Genomic DNA, 21,405 nt, shown 5'->3' with positions numbered 1-21,405 from the left:
CCTCTTTAAAGTGTTGAAAAGCAAAGATGTCACCTTGAGGACTAAGGTGCCCCAGAACCAAGCCATGCTATTTTCAATCACCTCATATGCATATGAAAGCTGGACAATGAATAAGGAAGACCAAAGAAGGATTGATGCCTTGAATTGTGGTGTTGACGAAGAACACTGAACATACCATGGACTACCAAAAGATGAACAAATCTGTCTTGGAAGAAGTACAACCAGAATGCTCCTTAGAAGCAAGGATGGTGAGACTATGTCTCACATGCTTTGGACAAGTTATCAGGAGGGATCAGTCCCTGGAGAATGATATCATGCTTGGTAAAGCAGAGGGTCAGCAAAAAAGAGGAAGACCTTCAATGAGATGGATTGACAAAGTGGCTGCAATAATGGGCTCAAGCATAGCAACAATTGTTCGGATGGCACAGAACTGGGCAGTGTTTAGTTCTGTTGTACATACTGTTGCCATGAGTCAGAATCTTCTCAACAGCACCTAACAACAAGAATTCCTTCTTCACTGTTCTGCAGTGCTATCTTTGTCTTTGCAACGCCTCTCCCCATCCCAACACCCACTGTCATTGAGTCGATTCTGACTAAGCAGCAATGGCAAGACTAGTCTCACATACTTTGGGCATGTTATCAGGAGGGATCAGTCCCTGGAGAAGGACACCATGCTTGGTAAAGTAGAAGGTCAGCAAAAGAGAGGAAGACCTTCAGTTAGGTGGATTGACACAGTGGCTGCAACAACGGGCTGAAGCATAACAATGATTGTGAGGATGGCGGCAGGACAGGGCAGCGTTTCTTTCTCTTGTACATAGAGTTGCTATGAGTTGGATATGCCAAGAAATATGGAAGAAAGCTTCCTGGCCAAGTGATTGGAAGAGATCCATATTTATGCCTATTCCCAAGAAGGGTGACCCAACAAAATGTGGAAATTATAGAACAATATCATTAATATCACACAAGCAAAATTTTGCTAAAGATCATTCAAAAACAGCTGCAGCAGTATATCGACAGGGAACTGCCAGAAAATCAGGCAGGTTTAGAAGAGGATGTGGAACCAGGGATATCATTGCTGATGTCAGATGGATCCTGGCTGAAAGCAGAGAATGCCAGAAGGATGTTTACCTGTGTTTTATTGATTATGCAAAGGCATTCAACTGTGTGGATCATAACAAACTATAGATAACACTGCGAAGAATGAGAATTCCAGAACACTTAATTGTGCTCATGAGGAACCTTTACATAGATCAAGAGGCAGTTGTTTGGACAGAACAAGGGGATACTGATTGGTTTAAAGTCAGGAAAGGTGTGCGTCAGGGTTGTATTCTTTCACCATACCTATTCAACCTGTATGCTGAGCAAATAATACGAGAAGCTGGACTATATGAAGAAGAATGGGGCATCAGAATTGGAGGAAGACTCATTAACAACCTGCGTCGTGCAGTTGACACAACCTTGCTTGTTGAAAGTGAAGAAGACTTGAGGCACTTACTAATGAAGATCAAAGACCACAGCCTTCAGTATGGATTACACCTCAACATAAAGAAAACAAAAATCCTCACAACTGGACCAATGAGCAACATCATGATAAACGGAGAAAAGATTGAAGTTGTCAAGGATTTCATTTTACTTGGATCCACAATCAACAGCCATGGAAGCAGCAGTCAAGAAATCAAAAGATGCATTGCATTGGGTAAATCTGCTGCAAAGGACCTCTTCAAAGTGTTGAAGAGCAAAGATGTCACCCTGAAGACTAAGGTCAGTCTGACTTAAGCCATGGTATTTTCAATCACATCATATGTATGTGAAAGCTGGACAATGAATAAGGAAGACCAAAGAAGAATTGATGCCTTTGAATTGTGGTGTTAGAAAAGAATATTGAATATACCATGGACTGCCAAAAGAATGAACAAATCTGTCTTAGAAGAAGTGCGGCCAAAATGCTCCTTAGATGAGTCTCTGGAGAAGAACATCATGCTTGGCAGAGTACAGGGTCAGCGGAAAAGAGGAAGATTGACACAGTGGCTGCAACAATGAGCTCAAGCATAACAAAGATTGTAAGGATGGAGCAGGACTGGCCGTGTTTCGTTCTGTTGAGCATAGGGTCGTTATGAGTCGGAACTGACTCAACGGCACCTAACAACAACAACATTAATTCTAATTAATTATTATTTTATTGTACTGCAAAAGCTTCCAGGTCTATGTTGGATAGAAATGTTGTTAATGACATCCTTATCTTGTTTCTGATATCAGAGCAAATATTTATATACATTACGTTAATGCACATAACTTTTCATTTTTTGAGGTCTGCGCATTTTCTCAAGTTTAGGAAGACTACTTCATGCTTAGTTTGTTTAAGAGGTTTTTGAAAATAATAGGTACTAGATTTTATCAGCTACTTTATCTATTGAACTGATCACATTTATTTTTCTGCTCCGTTCTGTCAATATTTTTATTTTCATTAATTGCTTATTGAATGTTAAGCCACATGGCATATTTTGGAATAATTCCAAGTTGACCTTCACCTTGTGCACAAGGGGAAGAAAGATTATTGGCCCAGGTACTCTATGAATACAACCATAAATTAAGTACCCTGGTGATGTTCTAAAGGTCTGCTCACTGGTTGAACTGAGTTTGAAATTGATTTTGTCTTGTTTGGAAAAAAAGTATCACTCTTTGCTGTGGGTAGCCTGATATTTTACTTGCTTTAGATTGTTTTGTATATTTTCTATTTTTTCCACCCATATTTTCTCTCTTCATTTTTCACCCAAATATCTCATCTATTGTTGACATACTCTTTCCCAACACTGTTATATAGTTATTATTTTACTTCTAGCTTATCTCTTATTTAAATATGTATTTGTAAGAGATCAGAGATAAGTACTCGTTCCCATAAAATGACATGGAAATTTAGTCAGAATTTAAAATATATTTCCAATTATAAAATGGCGTCATCAGTTGAGTGCTTGGCACTCCATCACTTTAAGGAATATAAACTAGATAGCGTACACTGATGCTTGTCAAAACTTGTGGATATGTAGTTCTTAGAGTATTTCTTTTCTTTTTTTACTGTTACCTCAATATTAACTCTTTTTACTGAGATTAAATGATCATCACCAGATAATACATTTTGAAAATATTGGTTGTATTTGTTAAATTAATGAAGCTCACTAGGAATGTCATAGAATTGGGTTATTAATTACTATAGTCACATGTAAAGTCAAATATGAACCAATCTGTCTGAACATTTTTCTACTTAGGACATTTAATTTTTTGAAATTTCCTTAAAGTTCCATTCTTTCTTTTTTATTGCCATTTTTGATAACCGTGAACACATTGTTTAAACCTTCCCCACTTATTTTTTATACCCGTCATACTCACTTACATCCTCATTTTCTACGTTTCCTTACAATCTGATTTCTGCCCACCCCTTTTCTACAATTCTGTTTGCTTTTTTAAAATCCATAAATAATTTTCTTCTGAAACATTTCAGTGATCAACCAAAGTCATCCAGCTTCAAAGCAAACACACACACACACAAAATAAATGGTCACCTTGTTATCTCTCTCTAATTTGTGGTTAAATCTTGTCCATTATGCCTCTCCCTGTATCTCATACCTGGTATGCCTTCTCTTTATTTGCATTATGACAACCCAGATTCCAGTTCTCCTTGAATTATAAAATTACCTGAATTACCTTTTTGCCCCACTAATTGTCTACTTCCTACCCATTCTAACTGGAGTAAGATAAAACTTTCTATATTATCATCTCATTAATTTAATTATAGACTAAAAAACTCAAGGCTACAATATATATATTTTAATCTTTCTAAAATATGGCCCCAATTGTGAAGTAATATTCCATATTTTTATTATCTCTATCTTCTAACCAAATTACTTTTTTTCCATTTTGTTTTAAAAAAAATGCTTTATGATGATTTTCACTCATTCCACGAGCACGCTTAAATTCCAAGAAGAAAGAGTCATCACAGATGACATAGTGCTAAATATCCAGTCCAAGAACAGGAATATGTGGTATGGGGCTAACTTCTGTAAAACTTCAAGGTATCAGAAACTTAAAGTTTAAAAAAGGGTAAAAAAAAAAAAATCTAATTTAAACTCTATCCTTTGCTTGTATATCCTTCAATAAAAAATATACTAATTATTTTCTGGAAATATCTTATTATTTACAGAAAATGTTTGCATTTTTGTCAATACCTGTAAGTGGCCAAATTATCTCTATTTGAAAAATTCTATGAAAAAAGTATTATTGTCACCTTAAAGATATCTAGAACACCAGATAGTTGTAACAGAAAGTTCTTGCTCCAGTGAATCCAAACAGTTATCCTTGAAATTTACTCTTTTATGTCAAATTATGTTCCAGTGAGGATACAGGGGTCAACAGAGAATGGTAATGCAAGTACACATCCAGAAACACAAAAAAACGCTTGCCTCCAACAATTTCTGCCACTATTCATTTATTTTTCTAAATTTGATTTATTTTGTTGTTGCTGAGAATGTGCACAACAAAGCATACAACAATTCAGTAGTTTGTACAGGCACAATTCCGTGACATTGATTACATTCTTGGTTGTGCAACCATTCTCACCCTCCTTTTCTGAGTTGTTCCTCCCTTATTAACATAAACTCACTGTCCCCTAAAGTTCCTATCTGATCTTCGGGTTGCTGTTGTCAATTTCATCCCCATACAGACAGTTCTAAATGAGTATAATGCTCAAGGCAGACCTCTTTTACTAATTAATTTTTTTTATTGTTAGGTTTTAAAATGACTTCAGGGGATATTTTTGGTTTAAGGTTTAAAGATTATCTTAGGGAAACAGTTTCAGAGGTTCATCCAGCCTCCATGGCTCCAGGAAGTGTAGACTCTATGATAATTTGATATCTTGTTCTGCATTTTCCCTCTTTTGATCAGGATTCTTTCATGGAATCTTGGATCAAAGTGTTCAGTAACCGTAGCAGGGCATCCTCCAGTTCTTCTGGTTTCATGGAAAAGGAGGAAGTTGTTTACGAACACAATTAGCCACACATTCCATATCCTCCTCCTATTCCTGACTCTCCTTTTTCCTGTTGCTTCAGGTGAATAATAGAGACCAATTGCTGTGCACTGGATGGCTGCTTGCCAGCTTTTAAGATACAGGGCACTATGCAACAAACTAGGAGGTAGAACAGAAACACTAAGTATGTTATTAGGCCAGTTAACTGGGATGTCCCATGAAACTGTGGCCCTAAACCTCCAAACCAAGGAGCTGAATCCCATGAGGTATTTGGTTGTACATAAACAACCTCAGCAGTTACTCCTTTTTTTCTTTTTTGTCATTGTTGTAAATATATCTATCACACAACTTTTGCCAATTCCACTTTTTACAGGTGTACAACTTGTTGACAGCAATTACAATTATCAACTGCACTTAATTTCATTTTTCTGTCACCATTAATCCCCTTTTTCCCTCTCTCTCCTGCCCCTGGTTACCACTAATAAACAGTTTGTATAAACTTGTCTTTTCTTATCTTTTTATATAAGTGAGGTCATATAATATTTTTCCTTTTGTGATTGGCTTATTTTGCTCAGCGTAATATCTTCAAGCTCCATCCATACTGTACTGCAGCATGTATCAAGACTTCATTTCTCCTGCTGGCTGAGTAATATTCCATTGTATGTATGTACCACATTTTGTTTATCCATTCATCTGTTGATGGACATTTAGGTTGTTTCCATCTTTGGCTATTGTAAACAGTGCTGCAATGAGCACTGGTGTACAAGTCTCTTTTGGAGTCTCTGCTTTCAAGTCTTTTGAGTATACACCTAGGAATGGAATTGCTGGGTCATATGTTAGTTCTATTTTTAGTCTTTTTGGAATTGCCACACTGTTTCCACAATGGATGCACCATTTTGCATTCCCACCAGTAGTGGATAAAGGTTCCAATTTCCACACATCCTCACCAACATTTGTTATTTTCTGTTTTTGTTGTATCTTAGCCATCTTAGTGGGGGTGAAATGGTACCTCACAGTGGTTTTGATTTGCATCTCTCTGATGGCTAATGATGTTGAGGATCTTTTCATGTGTCTGTTAGCCATCTGAATGTCCTCTTTGATGAAATGCCTATTCAAGCCCTTTGCCTATTTATGATTGGATTACTTGTCTGTTTGTTGTTAAGTTGTTGAGTTTTATATATGTTCTATTACATTCCTATCAGATATATGGTCTCCAAAGATATTCCCCCAATTGGTAGCTTGTATTTTTAATTCTTTGGTAAGGTCATTTGATGAATAAAAGTTTTTAATTTTTATGAGGTCCCATTTACTTTTGTCTTTTGCTGTTTGTACTTTTTTATTATATTGGATAATTGTTGAAAGCCAGCCCTGAGAGCTTGGTCCTGCTAGTTTTTATAAGAATTTTACAGTTTTAGCTTGAACATTTAGGTTCTTAATCCATGTTGCCACTATTTATTTTTCATATACATAAATAAGTAATTCATAATTAGTGATACCAATTTCTTTACTCATTTTATCACAATTAGAAGACTTCTCAGGCTTTATACCTTCATAGCCTGAATTTATTACCTGTTATTCAGACTTTTTTAATGAAGAGATTCTGTACCTGCTCCTGGATCTGCTTGGTCCTGATCCCATAAATGACTGGATTGAGGGCAGGGGGGATAACCACACACAGATTAGCTAGGGGGATATGGATATACTGAGGGATACCATGACCAAAGTGATGAGTGAGGAAGGAGAACAGAGCTGGGCCAAAGAAAGCTATGATGACACAGATATGAGAACTACAAGTATTGAGAGCCTTCAGGTGGGCATCTTGGGAAAGAAGCAGGCAGACAGTGTATAAGATCTTAGCATAGGAGATAACACTAAGCAGCACATCCAGAAGCAAGACAGAAATGTTCCCAAGACCGTAGCAGACATTGATATTGATGCTGGCACAAGCCAGGCGCGCAACTCCCATGTGCTCACAATAGGTGTGAGGGATGATTCTATGTCCACAGTAAGGCAGTCTCAGGAGGAGAAAAACAGTGGGAGCAATCTTGAATAAACTTCTTAGGACTACAAGCACACCAATCACACCAACAGTTCTGTTAGTGAGGATCATGGTGTACCTGAGGGGGTTGCAAACAGCCACATAACGATCAAAGCTCATGGCAAGAAGTACAAAGCTCTCCATGACTGTGAAAAAGTGGATAAAAAAGACTTGTGCAACACAGCACCCAAAGCGCAGTTCCCGGAGGCTGAACCAGAAGATGCCCAGCATCTTGGGGATGGAAGCAGTAGAGAGACTCTGGTCGATCCCTGATAACATAGCCAGAAAGTAGAACATGGGTTGGTGCAGGCGATGATCAGCCCAAATCAAAAACAGAATAATAACATTTCCCACAAGAGCAATTAGATACAAAACACAGAAGGGAAAGCCAAGCCAGGATTGTGCAGCCTCCAGTCCTGGAATCCCCAGCAACAGGAATGAAGAGGGATGGGACTCAGTGACATTGAGAAAAGCCATTCTTCTGCAGACTAACGGTGGCCATAATCTTTAAAGTCATTGTCTGTTCCCATTGAGCAATTCGTCCACATGTAACTGAGATCTATAAAAATGAAAAATAAAAAAGTTCAAGATAAAGTATTAATATTAGGATTAAATTTCTTTAAAAATCTTTGGTTCTTTTCCCTTCTTGAGCTCTCCAGATATAAACCTAGTATCACTTCTCACCTGCACCATAAGTGTGAAAGGCTGAGGTGCCAAGCAGAAGCTAACACTGTGTCTTCAGAGTAAGTAAATACAATTCTTCTTTATTTCTTCATGAAATAGACATTATTAGGAAATATTAAAAATCATGATAATTTTAACCATAATAATAATAAAAATAATAACTATCATTAATTGTGTACCCACTGTTTTCTAGGCACAGTGCCCACCAATATTTACATGAATTACCTTGTTTAGTTCTTCCACAATTTCATGGCACAAGCTCTGCTGTCATCTGGTTTTATGCAAGGGAAAGGTTTTGGGGAGTTAATTAACTTCCTATTGCTTGAAACACTAATTAACCGAAGAGTTGAGGTTTGAAACTAGGCTATGTGAAATAAATCTGGATCTGTCTTGGCAATACTTGCTAGTGGGAGAAGTGAAAGAAAAGAAGGGAAGGGAGAAGAGTAAAAAACCAAGAATACCAGAGCTATCTTGAAGATGAATAGGTCTGGAGCATTTACATTAGCAGATACTAAGACTTTCTGTAAAGCTATGATGGTTATGACAGTGTGTTACTGGCAAAACAGACAAACAAATAAGCCAAAAGGAAAAGAGACAACAGAAGAGAATTGAGAGTCTGGAAGCGAATCTACACATTCCTTAGGGTTCAGATATCTAAGAGCAAGGTCTTACCAGGTGAGAGCTAAAGTAAATTGTCGAAGAGGAAGATTTATCCACAAAGATTTTTTCCCATATGAAGTTTCTTTTTTTCTAGACTGTGTTGGCTCTTGTAAGTTGAGAGAGACATCAGACCTCCTGATCCATTCATTTAATTCCAAGATATTCTTTCATCTCACTTCTCATCTTGGGTCCTGGCCTCCATCTTGAAGTTATGTTCCCCCAAAATCAAGTTTGAATTTGTTTCAATCTTTTTGAAACACGAAGCGTAGTGAAAGACTGATAGCTGATCACAGTATTGAATGCTTTTCTGTATCAGGTATATGTAGTCACTTTTAAGCATAAGGAGGTTCAAGCTCATTACTTGATCCTCCTTTGCCTACTATGTTTTTCTGTTTTTCCCCACTTTGTGTCTCACTTCCTGTCAAGGTATTATGCGTAGGAAAAAGAAGTGAAAGTAAAGGGAATTTAATAATTTTGCCATTGTGACATGGAATGGAGTACTGATTTTGTTCTTACTGGTTTTATAACCTTGGAATAATTACATCATTTTCTGCTCTTCAATTTCATTTAGAAAAAAAGCACAGCACCACTGATCTGTGCCATTTTGTTCTCTCTCTCAATAGCGTAGGCCTTGATTCAGTTCTATGAATCCAAATGCCAATCTCAAGGATGCATAGCACAAACTCCTCACTGATCACCAGCACTTACCAAGATCTCTGCCTTCTGTCCTAGGGACTCTCGGAGTAACTGTGCACCCACCTGCTGAAGTATTTGTGTGGTTTAGAACTGAGCCTCAATCGCCCTAAGAGATATCACCACAACGCCTCTGTTTGTGGGACCTGTAGTGGAGTCTGCAGGAACCAGAAAGTTGGGCACATCTAGATTAAAGTGCCTAGGGATTCCCTTGGGTCACTGCACCAGCCGAAGAGAAGCTCTGGGGGAGTCGGAGCTTGCTGCTAGCCCCTTGGTCAACTGTCAGTTCTTGTTATTTCACATAATATTCATAACACATTCTATATTTCCTTTTTCTCTCCTTCTGTCTTCCTTATCCTTCTTTCCTTTAGTCTATGAATTGCTTGGGTTAAACCTTAAAGCTCTGTTGGGCCTCTAGGTAGCCAGTACACAACTCTTTTTTTTAATGTGCGAAAATACACACAAAATGTACTAATCATGTACAATTTAGTGACATTTAGTATATTCATAATGCTGTGCAGCCATCACCACTATCTAGCTCCAGAGATGAAGAAGAGGTGGCAGTTTGCTTCTGTAAAGATAAAAAAAAAAACCCAAACCCATTGCTGTCGAGTCGATTCCAACTCGTAGCAACCCTGTAGGACAGAGTAGAACTGTCCTACAGGGAGCACTTGGTGGATTTGAGCTGCTGACCTTTTTGGTTAGCAGCTGTTGGTCTGAACCACTAGTCACCAGGGTGTTCCCTGTGGAGCTTACAGCCTTGGAAATGCTATGCGGCAGTTGTGCTCTGTCCCAGGGGTTGCTGTGAGTCAGAATCCACTTGATGACAAGGTTTTTTTTTTTTTTTTTTTTCTAAATAAGTATTTAGAAGAGCCCTGGTAGCGTATGGTTAAGCACTGGGCTGCTAACCATAAAGTTGGTGGATGGAACCCATGGGAGAAACATACAGCAATCTGTTTCTGGAAAAATTTATAGCCTTGCAAACCCTGTGGGGCAGTTCTTTTCTGTTTTACAGGGTCGCTGTTAGTTGGAATCGACTTGACAGCAATGGAATACATATGTAAGTCCCTGGGTGCTGCAAGTGATTAATGCACTTGGCTGCTAACCCAAAATGTTGGAGGTTCAAGTCCACCCAGGGACACCTCAGAAGAAAGCCCTGGCAATCTACTTCTAAAAAATTCAGCTATTGAAAGCCCTATGGAGCACAGCTCTACTTTGATACACATGGAGTCGTCACGAGTCAGAATGGACTTGATGGCAACTGATGGTGGTCGTGGTACACCCACACAGAATGACTGAGCAGCTGGTTGCTTTGAGAATATTTGTGGACTTGGAAATTATGTTGTCCGATAGATGGGGAAAATCTCACTTTTGTAAACTCTCCTGATAAATACACAAGGGTAAGTGGGAGAAATTGATTTTCTTAGGACGTAGACATCGTATTTTTCTGAGTTCCTGTTGTATGTAGCCTCTAAGAGTGACTGAAATACCAGACACTTATGAGTCTGTTCATGAACCTATTGAAGCTGGAAAAGGTCACAGAGAGGACAACAGTTCCAGAATTCTGTCCCAGGTGACCACTGTGATTCCTTTTTTCACTTTTTCCTTGCTCCTCTCTCTACCTGGAATAAAATTCCTTTTCTTCTTTTTCAAATAATTGCTTAGGTTTTAGCCTAAACCTAACCGCCTCCATGGAATTTATCTTGACACATCCCTATATTTACAGCACTTTATGCAGGAAGTTTTCAAATTTCTTTTTTGCAATTTCGTTTCCCTCATTACACAGAAGTCTTCTTGAGAATATGTGACTGGTCTTATTCAAATTTGTATTCAGAGGCGGGGGCCAAGATGGCGGACTAGGTGGACGCTACCGCGGATCCCTCTTGCAACAAAGACTCGGAAAAACAAGGGAATCTATCACATACATAACAATCTACGAACTCTGAACAACAAGCACAGACTTAGAGACGGAAAACGAACAAATACGGGCAGACAGCGACTGTTTTCAGAACTAGGAGCCAGCGCACCAGCTGACTACTTGGAAAATCTAGTTTCCCAGTGATGGCTCGGAGACAGCAGTCCATATCAAACCACATAAAGAAACAGACCATGACAGCTTCTCCAACGCCCCAAACAAAAGAATCAAAATCTTTCCCAAATGAAGATACAATCCTGGAATTATCAGATACAGAATATAAAAAACTAAATTACAGAATGCTTAAAGATATCACAAATGAAATTAGGATAAAAGCAGAAAAAGCCAAGGAACACACTGATAAAACTGTTGAAGAACTCAAAAAGATTATTCAAGAACATAGTGGAAAAATTAACAAGTTGCAAGAATCCATAGAGAGACAGCATGCAGAAATCCAAAAGATTAACAATAAAATTACAGAATTTGACAACGCAATAGAAAGTCAGAGGAGCAGACTCGAGCAATTAGAATGTAGACTGGGACTTCTGGAGGACCAGGGAAACAACACCAACATAGCTGAAAAAAAATCAGATAAAAGAATTAAAAAAAATGAAGAAACCCTAAGAATCATGTGGGACTCTATCAAGAAGGATAACTTGCGAGTAATTGGAGTCCCAGAACAGGGAGGGGGGACAGAAAACACAGAGAAAATAGTTGAAGAACTCCTGACACAAAACTTCCCTGACATCATGAAAGAAGAAAGGATATCTATCCAAGATGCTCATCGAACCCCATTTAAGATTGATCCAAAAAGAAAAACACCAAGACATATCATCATCAAACTTGCCAAAACCAAAGACAAACAGAAAATTTGAAAAGCAGCCAGGGAGAAAAGAAAGGTTTCCTTCAAGGGAGAATCAATAAGAATAAGTTCAGACTACTCAGCAGAAACCATGCAGGCAAGAAGGGAATGGGACGACATATACAGAGCACTAAACGAGAAAAACTGCCAACCAAGGATCATATATCCAGCAAAACTCTCTCTGAAATATGAAGGAGAAATTAAGATATTTACAGATAAACACAAGTTTAGAGAATTTGCAAAAACTAAACCAAGACTGCAAGAAATGCTAAAGGAGATTGTTTGGCCGGATGACCAATAATATCAGGTACCAGCACAATACAAGGTCACAAAACAGAGCGTCCTGATATCAACGCAACTCAAACAGGGAAAGCACAAAAACAAATTGAGACTAATTCTAAAAAATAAATAAATAAACAAAATAATACACACAACAGGAAATCATGGAAATCAATAGATAAACGATCACAATAATCAAAAAGAGGGACTAAATATAGGAGGCATTGAACTGCCAGATGGAGAGTGATACAAGGCGAAATAGAAGGATACAAGTTAGGTTTTTACTTAGAAAAATAGGGGTAAATAAAAAGGTAACCACAAAAAGGAATATCAATCCCATAACTCAAGAAAAAAGCCAAGAAAAACGTAATGACTCAATAAACACAAAGTTAAACATTATGAAAATGAGGATCTCACAAGCTACTAAGAAAAACGTCTCAGCACAAAAAAGCATGTGGAAAAATGAAATGGCCAACAACACACATGAAAAGGCATCAAAATGACAGCACTAAAAACTTACTTATCTATAATTACGCTGAATGTTAATGGACTAAATGCACCAATAAAGAGACAGAGAGTCACGGACTGGATAAAAAAACACGATCCATCTATATGCTGTCTACAAGAGACACACCTTAGACTTAGAGACACAAACAAACTAAAACTCAAAGGATGGAAAAAAATATATCAAGCAAACAATAAGCAAAAAAGAAGAGGAGTAGCAATATTAATTTCTGACAAAATAGACTTTAGACTTAAATCCACCACAAAGGATAAAGAAGGACACTATATAATGATAAAAGGGACAATTGATCAGGAAGACATAACCATATTAAATATTTACGCACCTAATGACAGGGCAGCAAGATACATAAATCAAATTTTAACAGAATTGAAAAGTGAGATAGACACCTCCACATATATAGTAGGAGACTTCAACACACCACTTTCGGAGAAGGACAGGACATCCAGTAAGAAGCTCAATAGAGACACGGAAGACCTACTTACAACAATCAACCAACTTGACCTCATTGACTTATACAGAACTCTCCACCCAACTGCTGCAAAATATACTTTTTTTTCTAGCGCACATGGAACATTCTCTAGAATAGACCACATATTAGGGCATAAAACAAATCTTTCCAGAATCCAAAACATCGAAATATTACAAAGCATCTTCTCAGACCACAAGGCAATGAAGCTAGAAATCAATAACAGAAAAACTAGGGAAAAGAAATCAAATACTTGGAAAATGAACAATACCCTCCTGAAAAAAAGACTGGGTTATAGAAGACATCAAGGAGGGAATAAGGAAATTCTTAGAAAGCAACGAGAATGAAAATACTTCCTATCAAAACCTCTGGGACACAGCAAAAGCAGTGCTCAGAGGCCAATTTATATCGATAAATGCACACATACAAAAAGAAGAAAGAGACAAAATCAGAGAACTGTCCCGACAACTTGAGCAAATAGAAAGTGAGCAACAAAAGAATCCATCAGGCACCCGAAGAAAACAAATAATAAAAATTAGAGCTGAACTAAATGAATTAGAGAACAGAAAAACAATTGAAAGAATTAACAAAGCCAAAAGCTGGTTCTTTGAAAAAATTAACAAAATTGATAAACCATTGGCTAGACTGACTAAAGAAAAACAGGAAAGGAAACAAATAACCCGAATAAGAAACGAGAAGGACCACATCACAACAGAACCAAATGAAATCAAAAGAATCATATCAGATTACTACATAAAATTGTACTCTAACAAATTTGAAAACCTAGAAGAAATGGATAAATTCTTGGAACAATACTACTTACCTAAACTAACACATTCAGAAGTAGAACAACTAAATAGACCCATAACAAAAAAAGAGATTGAAACGGTAATCAAAAAACTCCCAACAAAAAAAAGTCCTGGCCCAGATGGCTTCACTGCAGAGTTCTACCAAACCTTCAGGGAAGACTTAACACCATTACTATTGAAGGTATTTCAAAGTATAGAAAAAGACGGAATACTACCCAACTCATTCTATGAAGCTACCATCTCCCTGATACCAAAACCAGGTAAAGACATTACAAAAAAAGAAAATTACAGACCTATATCCCTCATGAACATAGATGCAAAAATCCTTAATAAAATTCTAGCCAATAGAATCCAACAACACATCAAAAAAATAATTCACCCTGATCAAGTGGGATTTATACCAGGTATGCAAGGCTGGTTTAATATCAGAAAAACCATTAATGTAATCCATCACATAAATAAAACAAAAACAAAAACCACATGATCTTATCAATTGATGCAGAAAAGGCATTTGACAAAGTCCAACACCCATTCATGATAAAAACTCTCACCAAAATAGGAATTGAAGGAAAATTCCTCAACATAATAAAGGGCATATATGCAAAGCCGACGGCCAATATCACTCTAAATGGAGAGAACCTGAAAGCATTTCCCTTGAGAACGGGAACCAGACAAGGATGCCCTTTATCACCACTCTTATTCAACATCGTACTTGAAGTCCTAGCCAGAGCAATTAGGCTAGACAAAGAAATAAAGGGTATCCAGATTGGTAAGGAGGAAGTAAAGCTATCACTATTTGCAGATGACATGATCGTATACATGGAAAACCCTAAGAAATCCTCCAGAAAACTACTGAAACTAATAGAAGAGTTTGGAAGAGTCTCAGGATATAAAATAAACATACAAAAATCACTTGGATTCCTCTACATCAACAAAAAGAACACCGAAGAGGAAATAAACAAATCAATACCATTCACAGTAGCCCCCAAGGAGATAAAATACTTAGGAATAAATCTTACCAAGGATGTAAAAGACCTATACAAAGAAAACTATAAAACTCTGCTACAAGAAATTCAAAAGGACACACTTAAATGGAAAAACATACCCTGCTCATGGATAGGAAGACTTAACATAGTAAAAATGTCTATTCTACCAAAAGCCATTTATACATACAACGCACTTCCAATCCAAATACCAATGTCATACTTTAAGGGAATAGAGAAACAAATCACTAATTTCATATGGAAAGGAAAGAACCCCCGGATAAGCAAAACATTACTGAAAAAGAAGAAGAAAGTGGGAGGCCTCACCCTACCTGATTTCAGAACCTATTATATAGCTACAGTAGTCAAAACAGCCTGGTACTGGTACAACAACAGGCACATAGACCAATGGAACAGAATTGAGAATCCAGATATAAATCCATCCATTTATGAGCAGCTGATATTTGACAAAGGACCAGTGTCAGTCAATTGGGGAAATAATAGTCTTTTTAACAAATGGTGCTGGCATACCTGGATATCCATTTGCAAAAGAATGAAACAGGACCCATACCTCACACCATGCACAAAAACTAACTCCAAGTGGATCAAAGACCTAAACATAAAGACTAAAACGATAAAAATCATGGAAGAAAAAATAGGATCTACCCTAGGAGCCCTAATACAGGGCATAAACAGAATACAAAACATTGCCAAAAATGATGAAGAGAAACCAGATAACTGGGAGCTCCTAAAAATCAAACACCTATGCTCATCTAAAGACTTCACCAAAAGAGTAAAAAGACCACCTATAGACTGGGAAAGAATATTCAGCTATGACATCTCAGACCAGCGCCTGATCTCTAAAATCTACGTGATTCTGTCAAAACTCAACCACAAAAAGACAAACAACCCAATCAAGAAGTGGGCAAAGGATATGAACACACATTTCACTAAGGAAGATATTCAGGCAGCCAACAGATACATGAGAAAATGCTCTCGATCATTAGTCATTAGAGAAATGCAAATTAAAACTATGATGAGATTCCATCTGACACCAACTAGACTGGCATTAATTCAAAAAACACAAAATAATAAATGTTGGAGAGGCTGCGGAGAGACTGGAACTCTCATACACTGCTGGTGGGGTTGTAAAATGGTACAACCACTTTGGAAATCCATCTGGCGTTATCTTAAACAGTTAGAAATAGAACTACCATACAACCCAGAAATCCCACTCCTCGGAATATACCCTAAAAATACAAGACCCTTCACACAAACAGATGTATGCACATCCATGTTTATTGCAGCTCTGTTTACAATAGCAAAAAGCTGGAAGCAACCAAGATGTCCATCAACGGACGAATGGGTAAATAAATTGTGGTATATTCACACAATGGAATACTACGCATCGATAAAGAACAGTGACGAATCTCTGAAACATTTCATAACATGGAGGAATCTGGAAGGCATTATGCTGAGCGAAATGATTCAGTTGCAAAAGGACAAATATTGTATAAGACCACTATTATAAGATCTTGAGAAATAGAAAAAACGGAAAAGAATACATAGTTTTGTGGTTACAAAGGGGGGAGGGAGGGAGGGAGGGAGGGAGAGGGCTTTTTATTGATCAATCTGTAGATGGGAACTGCTTTGGGTGAAGGGAAAGACAACACTCAAAACATGGAAGGTCAGCCTAATTGGACAGGATTAAAAGTAAAGAGGTTTCCGAGATAAAATGAAAGCTTCAAAGGATAGCGAAGCAGGGGCTGGGGTCTGGGGAACTTGGTTTGAGAGGACTTCTAAATCAATGGGCAAAACAATTCTATTATGAAAACACTCTGCATCCCACTTTGAATTGTGGCACCTGGGGTCCTAAATGCCAACAAGCAGCCATCTAAAATACATTAATTGGTCTCAACCCACCTGGAGCAAAGGCAAAGGAAGAGCACCAAGGTCACACGACAACTAAGAACCCAAGAGACAGAAAGGGCCACTTGAACCAGAGACCTACAATATCCTGAGACCAGAAGAACTAGTTGGTGCCCGGCCACAATCGATGTCTGCCCTGTCAGGGAACACAACAGACAACTCCTGAGGGAGCAGGAGACCAATGGGATGCAGACCCCAAATTCTCATTAAAAGACCACACCTAATGGTATGATTGCGACTAGAGGAATCCCAGAGACAATGCTCCCCAGAACTTCTGATGGCACAGGACAGGAACCATCCCCGAAGACAAATCATCAGGCATGAAAAGGACTGGTTAGTGGGGGGGAGAGAGATACTGATGAAGAGTGAGCTAATTAAATCAGGTGGACACAGGAGAGTGTGTTGGCAACTCTTGACTGGAGGGGGGATGGGAAGATAGAGAGAGAGGGAAGAAGGTAAAATTGGCACGAAACGAGAGACTGTAAGGGCTGACTCAATAGGGGGAGAGCAAGTGGGAGAAGGGAGTAAGATGTATGTAAACCTACATGTGACAGACTGATTGGAATGGTAAATGTTCACTTGAAGCTTAATAAAAATTTAAAAAAAAAAAAAAATTTGTATTCAGATTGCCTAACCATGGCTGGCACATTAAAAAAAAAAACCAGTAGCTGTTGAGTTGATCGGACTCCTGGCAAACTCAAGTGTGCACAGCAGAACTGTGCTTCATAGGGTTTTCGAGGCTGTGACCTTTCCTAAGCAGATTGCCAGACCTTTCTTCTAAAGCACCTCTCAGTAGCTTTGAACCACCAACCTTTCAGGTAGTAGTCAAGCACTTAATTGTTTACACCACTTAGGGACTTTTTATATAGAGGAGCTCTTAAATAGTTGATAAAATGAATTGTGAAAGGGACACCTCCACATCCTTTGCGTATTCTCCACTAATGAAAGAGATTTCAGAATTTAACTCAAATTATGGAGCCTTGATGGCATAGTGGCTTAGAGCTCAACTGCTAACCAAAAGGTTGGCAGTTCCAATCCACCAGCTGCTCCTTCGAAACCCTATGGGGAAGTTCTACTCTGTCCTACAGGGTCGCTATGAGTCGGAATCGACTTGACAGCAGTGGGCTATATATATGTATGTGTGAATATGTATTTTTTTTTTTCCATTCTGAGAGAATTTCCCAAATTGTCTTTCATTTTTATTTCCCTTCCTAGTGTTAAAATGGGCACAGTTGTTTGCCAGGCACTTGTCTTCATACACACTTATCTCTGATGGATGTCACTCAAGCCTGACTTACCTCGACAACCAAGTATTTCTAAATTTAAAGTTTTTGTGCAATTGCAAAGATTGCATTCAATCACTTCTACATTTTTTGTACAGTTAATTTTACCCAAATTGCCAAATAATAAAAACAAAATTTTAAATTCACTATAAACAAGGAAACCTGGTGGCGTGGGTCATAAACAAGTTCAGAAATTTCTATAGTCCAGGTCACTACTATAAAATAAAATCACTTAATAGTCCTTTTTTCTCTGTTACTGAAGGACAGACATTCATAAAGACAGTTCCAAAATCTGTTGCTATTGAGTTGATTCCAACTCACAGAGACCCTATAGGACAGAGTAGAATTTGCCCATAGGATTTCCAAGGAGCCGCTGGTGGATTGGAACTGCTGACCTTTTGGTTCGCAGCCACAGCTCTTAACCACTGCGCCAATAGAGCTGGGAAGTAATCTTAGTAGGAACTAAACCGTAGAGTATCTAAAGTGCTTCTGCCTTCTCCCCATCATACAAGGCTGAGATACTATTTAAAAAGTGTCTACTCAAAAGGAGAATGAAGAAACCAAAGACATAAGGTAATTATGAGTCCAAGAGACAGAAAGAACCACATAAACCAGAGACTACATCAGCCTAAGACCAGAACTGGATGGTGCCTGGCTATAATCGATGACTGCCCTGACAAGGAACACAACAGAGAAGCCCTGAGGGAGCAGGTGAGCAGTAGGATGCAGACCTCAAATTCTTATAAAAAGACTAGACTTAATGATCTGTCTGAGGCTAGAAGACCCCGGAGGCCATGGTCCCCAGACCTTCTGTTAGCCCAAGACAGGAGACATTCCCAAAGCCAACTCTTCAGACAGGGATTGGACTGGACTATAGGATAGAAAATGATACTGGTAAGGAGTGAGCTTCTTGGATCAAGTAGACATATGAGACTATGTAGGCAGCTCCTGTGTGGAGGGGAGATAAAAAGGCAGAGGGGGTCAGAAGCTGGTTGAACAGATACAAAAAGAGGATGGAGAGAAGGAGTGTGCTGTCTCACTAGGGGGAGAACAACTAGGAGTATATAGCAAGGTGTATATAAATTTTTGTATGAGACACTGACTTGATCTGTAAACTTTCAAAAGCACAATAAAAATTAAAAAAAAAAAAGACTGTCTAACTCAGACAATGTAGTATTTCCTCCTTTTATAGATGGACCATGCCTGGACAGGTTCTTCACTAGAGATGTTTCCTCATGAGGCATCTAAAACCTAGGCTTATCTAGAGTAAAATAATTTCTCAAACCTTGTTTCCTCATAACTCTATTTTTTGTCAAATATCTCACTCTCCCTGCTTTTGTTTTTCATAACTGATGGATAAATTCGCTTTTTATTTTGCAAAAAACTGTTATGAGTGGAACTGAATTGTTTATTTTCTGAACCCTGACTTTGAAATTAATTGCTGTCCTGCCTCCTCCTATTTATTAATTTAATAAACTCTTTTAAAATTGAAAACGTTTATGTAGCCAACCTTTTTTACACATATGAATAAACAAAGATTAAGTTGTCTTTGCTCTTTGGGGTCGGAGTATCCAATATTCAGTTACACACACTCAGAATACACACACACACACACAAGTGTTAAATACATGACATTTCAAGGTTATCAGGTTCCCAAATAGGGGAATGTAAATATCCAAGAAGTTATCATGCACATGAAGCAAAAATGAGTTTAAAGCTACTGGATACACACGTTCTAGAGAGTTATTTTTCCCATTTATTTCTAGCTATTATTCAGATTATGAATTTAAATCTGGAAGGCACGTGTTCTTCTCTGCTCCTTTCCTCATTCCCAATCTTTCCTAGAAGAAAAAACAGCAGAGTAAGGCTAATTCTATCCCTGGTACCTTTTGAAGCTCAGGTAAGACTAGCAGAATGTGCGGAGAGTACTATAACTCCTTTCTGAATGGGAACAAAGGAAGATTATAATGTTATTTTTCTTTTCACCAGAAATCTAGATGAAGGGAAAAATGGAGCAAGAATCACTAATGGGAAGTCGATAACTATCTTTGACACATAAAACGTCTCATTTTGGCAGGAAGAATATCAATGCCTAATGACACCCAGCTCCATCCTTCTTTATTCCTCCTAGTGGGCTAGTGGGCATCCCAGGGCTGGAAGATGTGCACATCTTGATTGGATTCACTTTTTATGTGTGTATCTTGTTGCACTCATGGGGAACGCTGTTGTCCTGTTTGTGATCCAGACAGAATAGTCTGCTTGAGCCCACATACTACTTCCTGGCATCGATGTACATCGACCTGGGCTTCTCCACAGCCACCATCCCCAATATGCTGTGCATCTTCTGGTTTAGCCTCAGGGATACATCTTTCGGAGGCTGCCTTTCCCAGATGTTCTTCATCCACTTTTTTACAGTTATGGAGAGCATTGTTCTTGTGGCCATGGCTTTTGACCACTGCGTTGCCATTTGCAAACCCCTTTGGTACACCTGATCTTCACCAGCAAAATCATCAGCATCACTGCAGGCATTGCTATCCTGAGGAGCCTGTACATGGTGCTTCCAATAGTGTTTCTCCTCCTTAGGCTGCCCTTCTGTGGGCACCATATCATCCCTCATAGCTACTGTGAGCACATGGGCATTGCCCGTCTGGCCTGTGCCAGCATCAAAGTGAATATCGCATTTGGCCTTGGCAACATTTCTCTCCTATTATTGGATGTGTTCCTTATCGCTCTGTCCTATGTCAAGATTCTCCATGCTGTTTTCCACCTGCCAGCCCGGGAGTCCTGGCTCAAAGCTCTTAAGACCTGTGGCTCCCACACTGATGTTTATCTTAGCCTTTTCTCACCAGCATTGTACTTTTTTCTTTGACACACCGTTTTGGTCACAATGTCCCCTGGTATATCCACATCATCCTGGCCAGTTCATTTGTGGCTGTACCCCCAGCCCTCAATCCTGTAATCTATGGGGTCAGGACCAAGCAGATTTGAGAGGAAGTGCTGAGGATTTTCTTCAAGAAAGACAGATAAATAGAGGCCATGGATGGGTCTGTATTAAAATTCACACTTTTTTTTTTACATGTTAAAAGTAACATTTTCTACTGTGTAATACAAAGGAAAGCAGGAAAGCATTGAAGAATATTGAGACTGATAACATTTTTTTGTGTGTGCTTTTTAGGAGTTGGCATAGTGAGATACCCACATTTAAAAAGATAAATTTAGATCATTACTTCATGCCATAGAGGAAATTTAACTCAAAATGTA

At 38.4% G+C, this 21,405-nt stretch overlaps 1 protein-coding gene and 1 pseudogene across 1 annotated transcript; one reads left to right on the top strand and one right to left on the bottom strand.

Annotated features, from left to right (window-relative positions):
- Positions 1–6,558: 6,558 nt before the first annotated feature.
- On the bottom strand, positions 6,559–7,888 carry LOC135231979 (olfactory receptor 52E8-like). Its single transcript, XM_064289223.1, has one exon. The coding sequence runs from the start codon at positions 7,530–7,532 to the stop codon at positions 6,594–6,596; it is 939 nt and encodes a 312-aa protein (XP_064145293.1). The 5' UTR covers positions 7,533–7,888; the 3' UTR covers positions 6,559–6,593.
- Positions 7,889–20,058: 12,170 nt separating this feature from the next.
- On the top strand, positions 20,059–21,132 carry LOC135232163 (olfactory receptor 52E8-like; annotated as a pseudogene).
- Positions 21,133–21,405: the final 273 nt, after the last annotated feature.

The sequence above is a fragment of the Loxodonta africana genome, chromosome 7 (genome assembly GCF_030014295.1).
Source record: "Loxodonta africana isolate mLoxAfr1 chromosome 7, mLoxAfr1.hap2, whole genome shotgun sequence".
NCBI classification, from domain to species: Eukaryota; Metazoa; Chordata; class Mammalia; order Proboscidea; family Elephantidae; genus Loxodonta; species Loxodonta africana.
The sequence above is the reverse complement of the archived record's forward strand: the minus strand, read 5'-3'. Positions and strand labels throughout refer to the sequence as shown.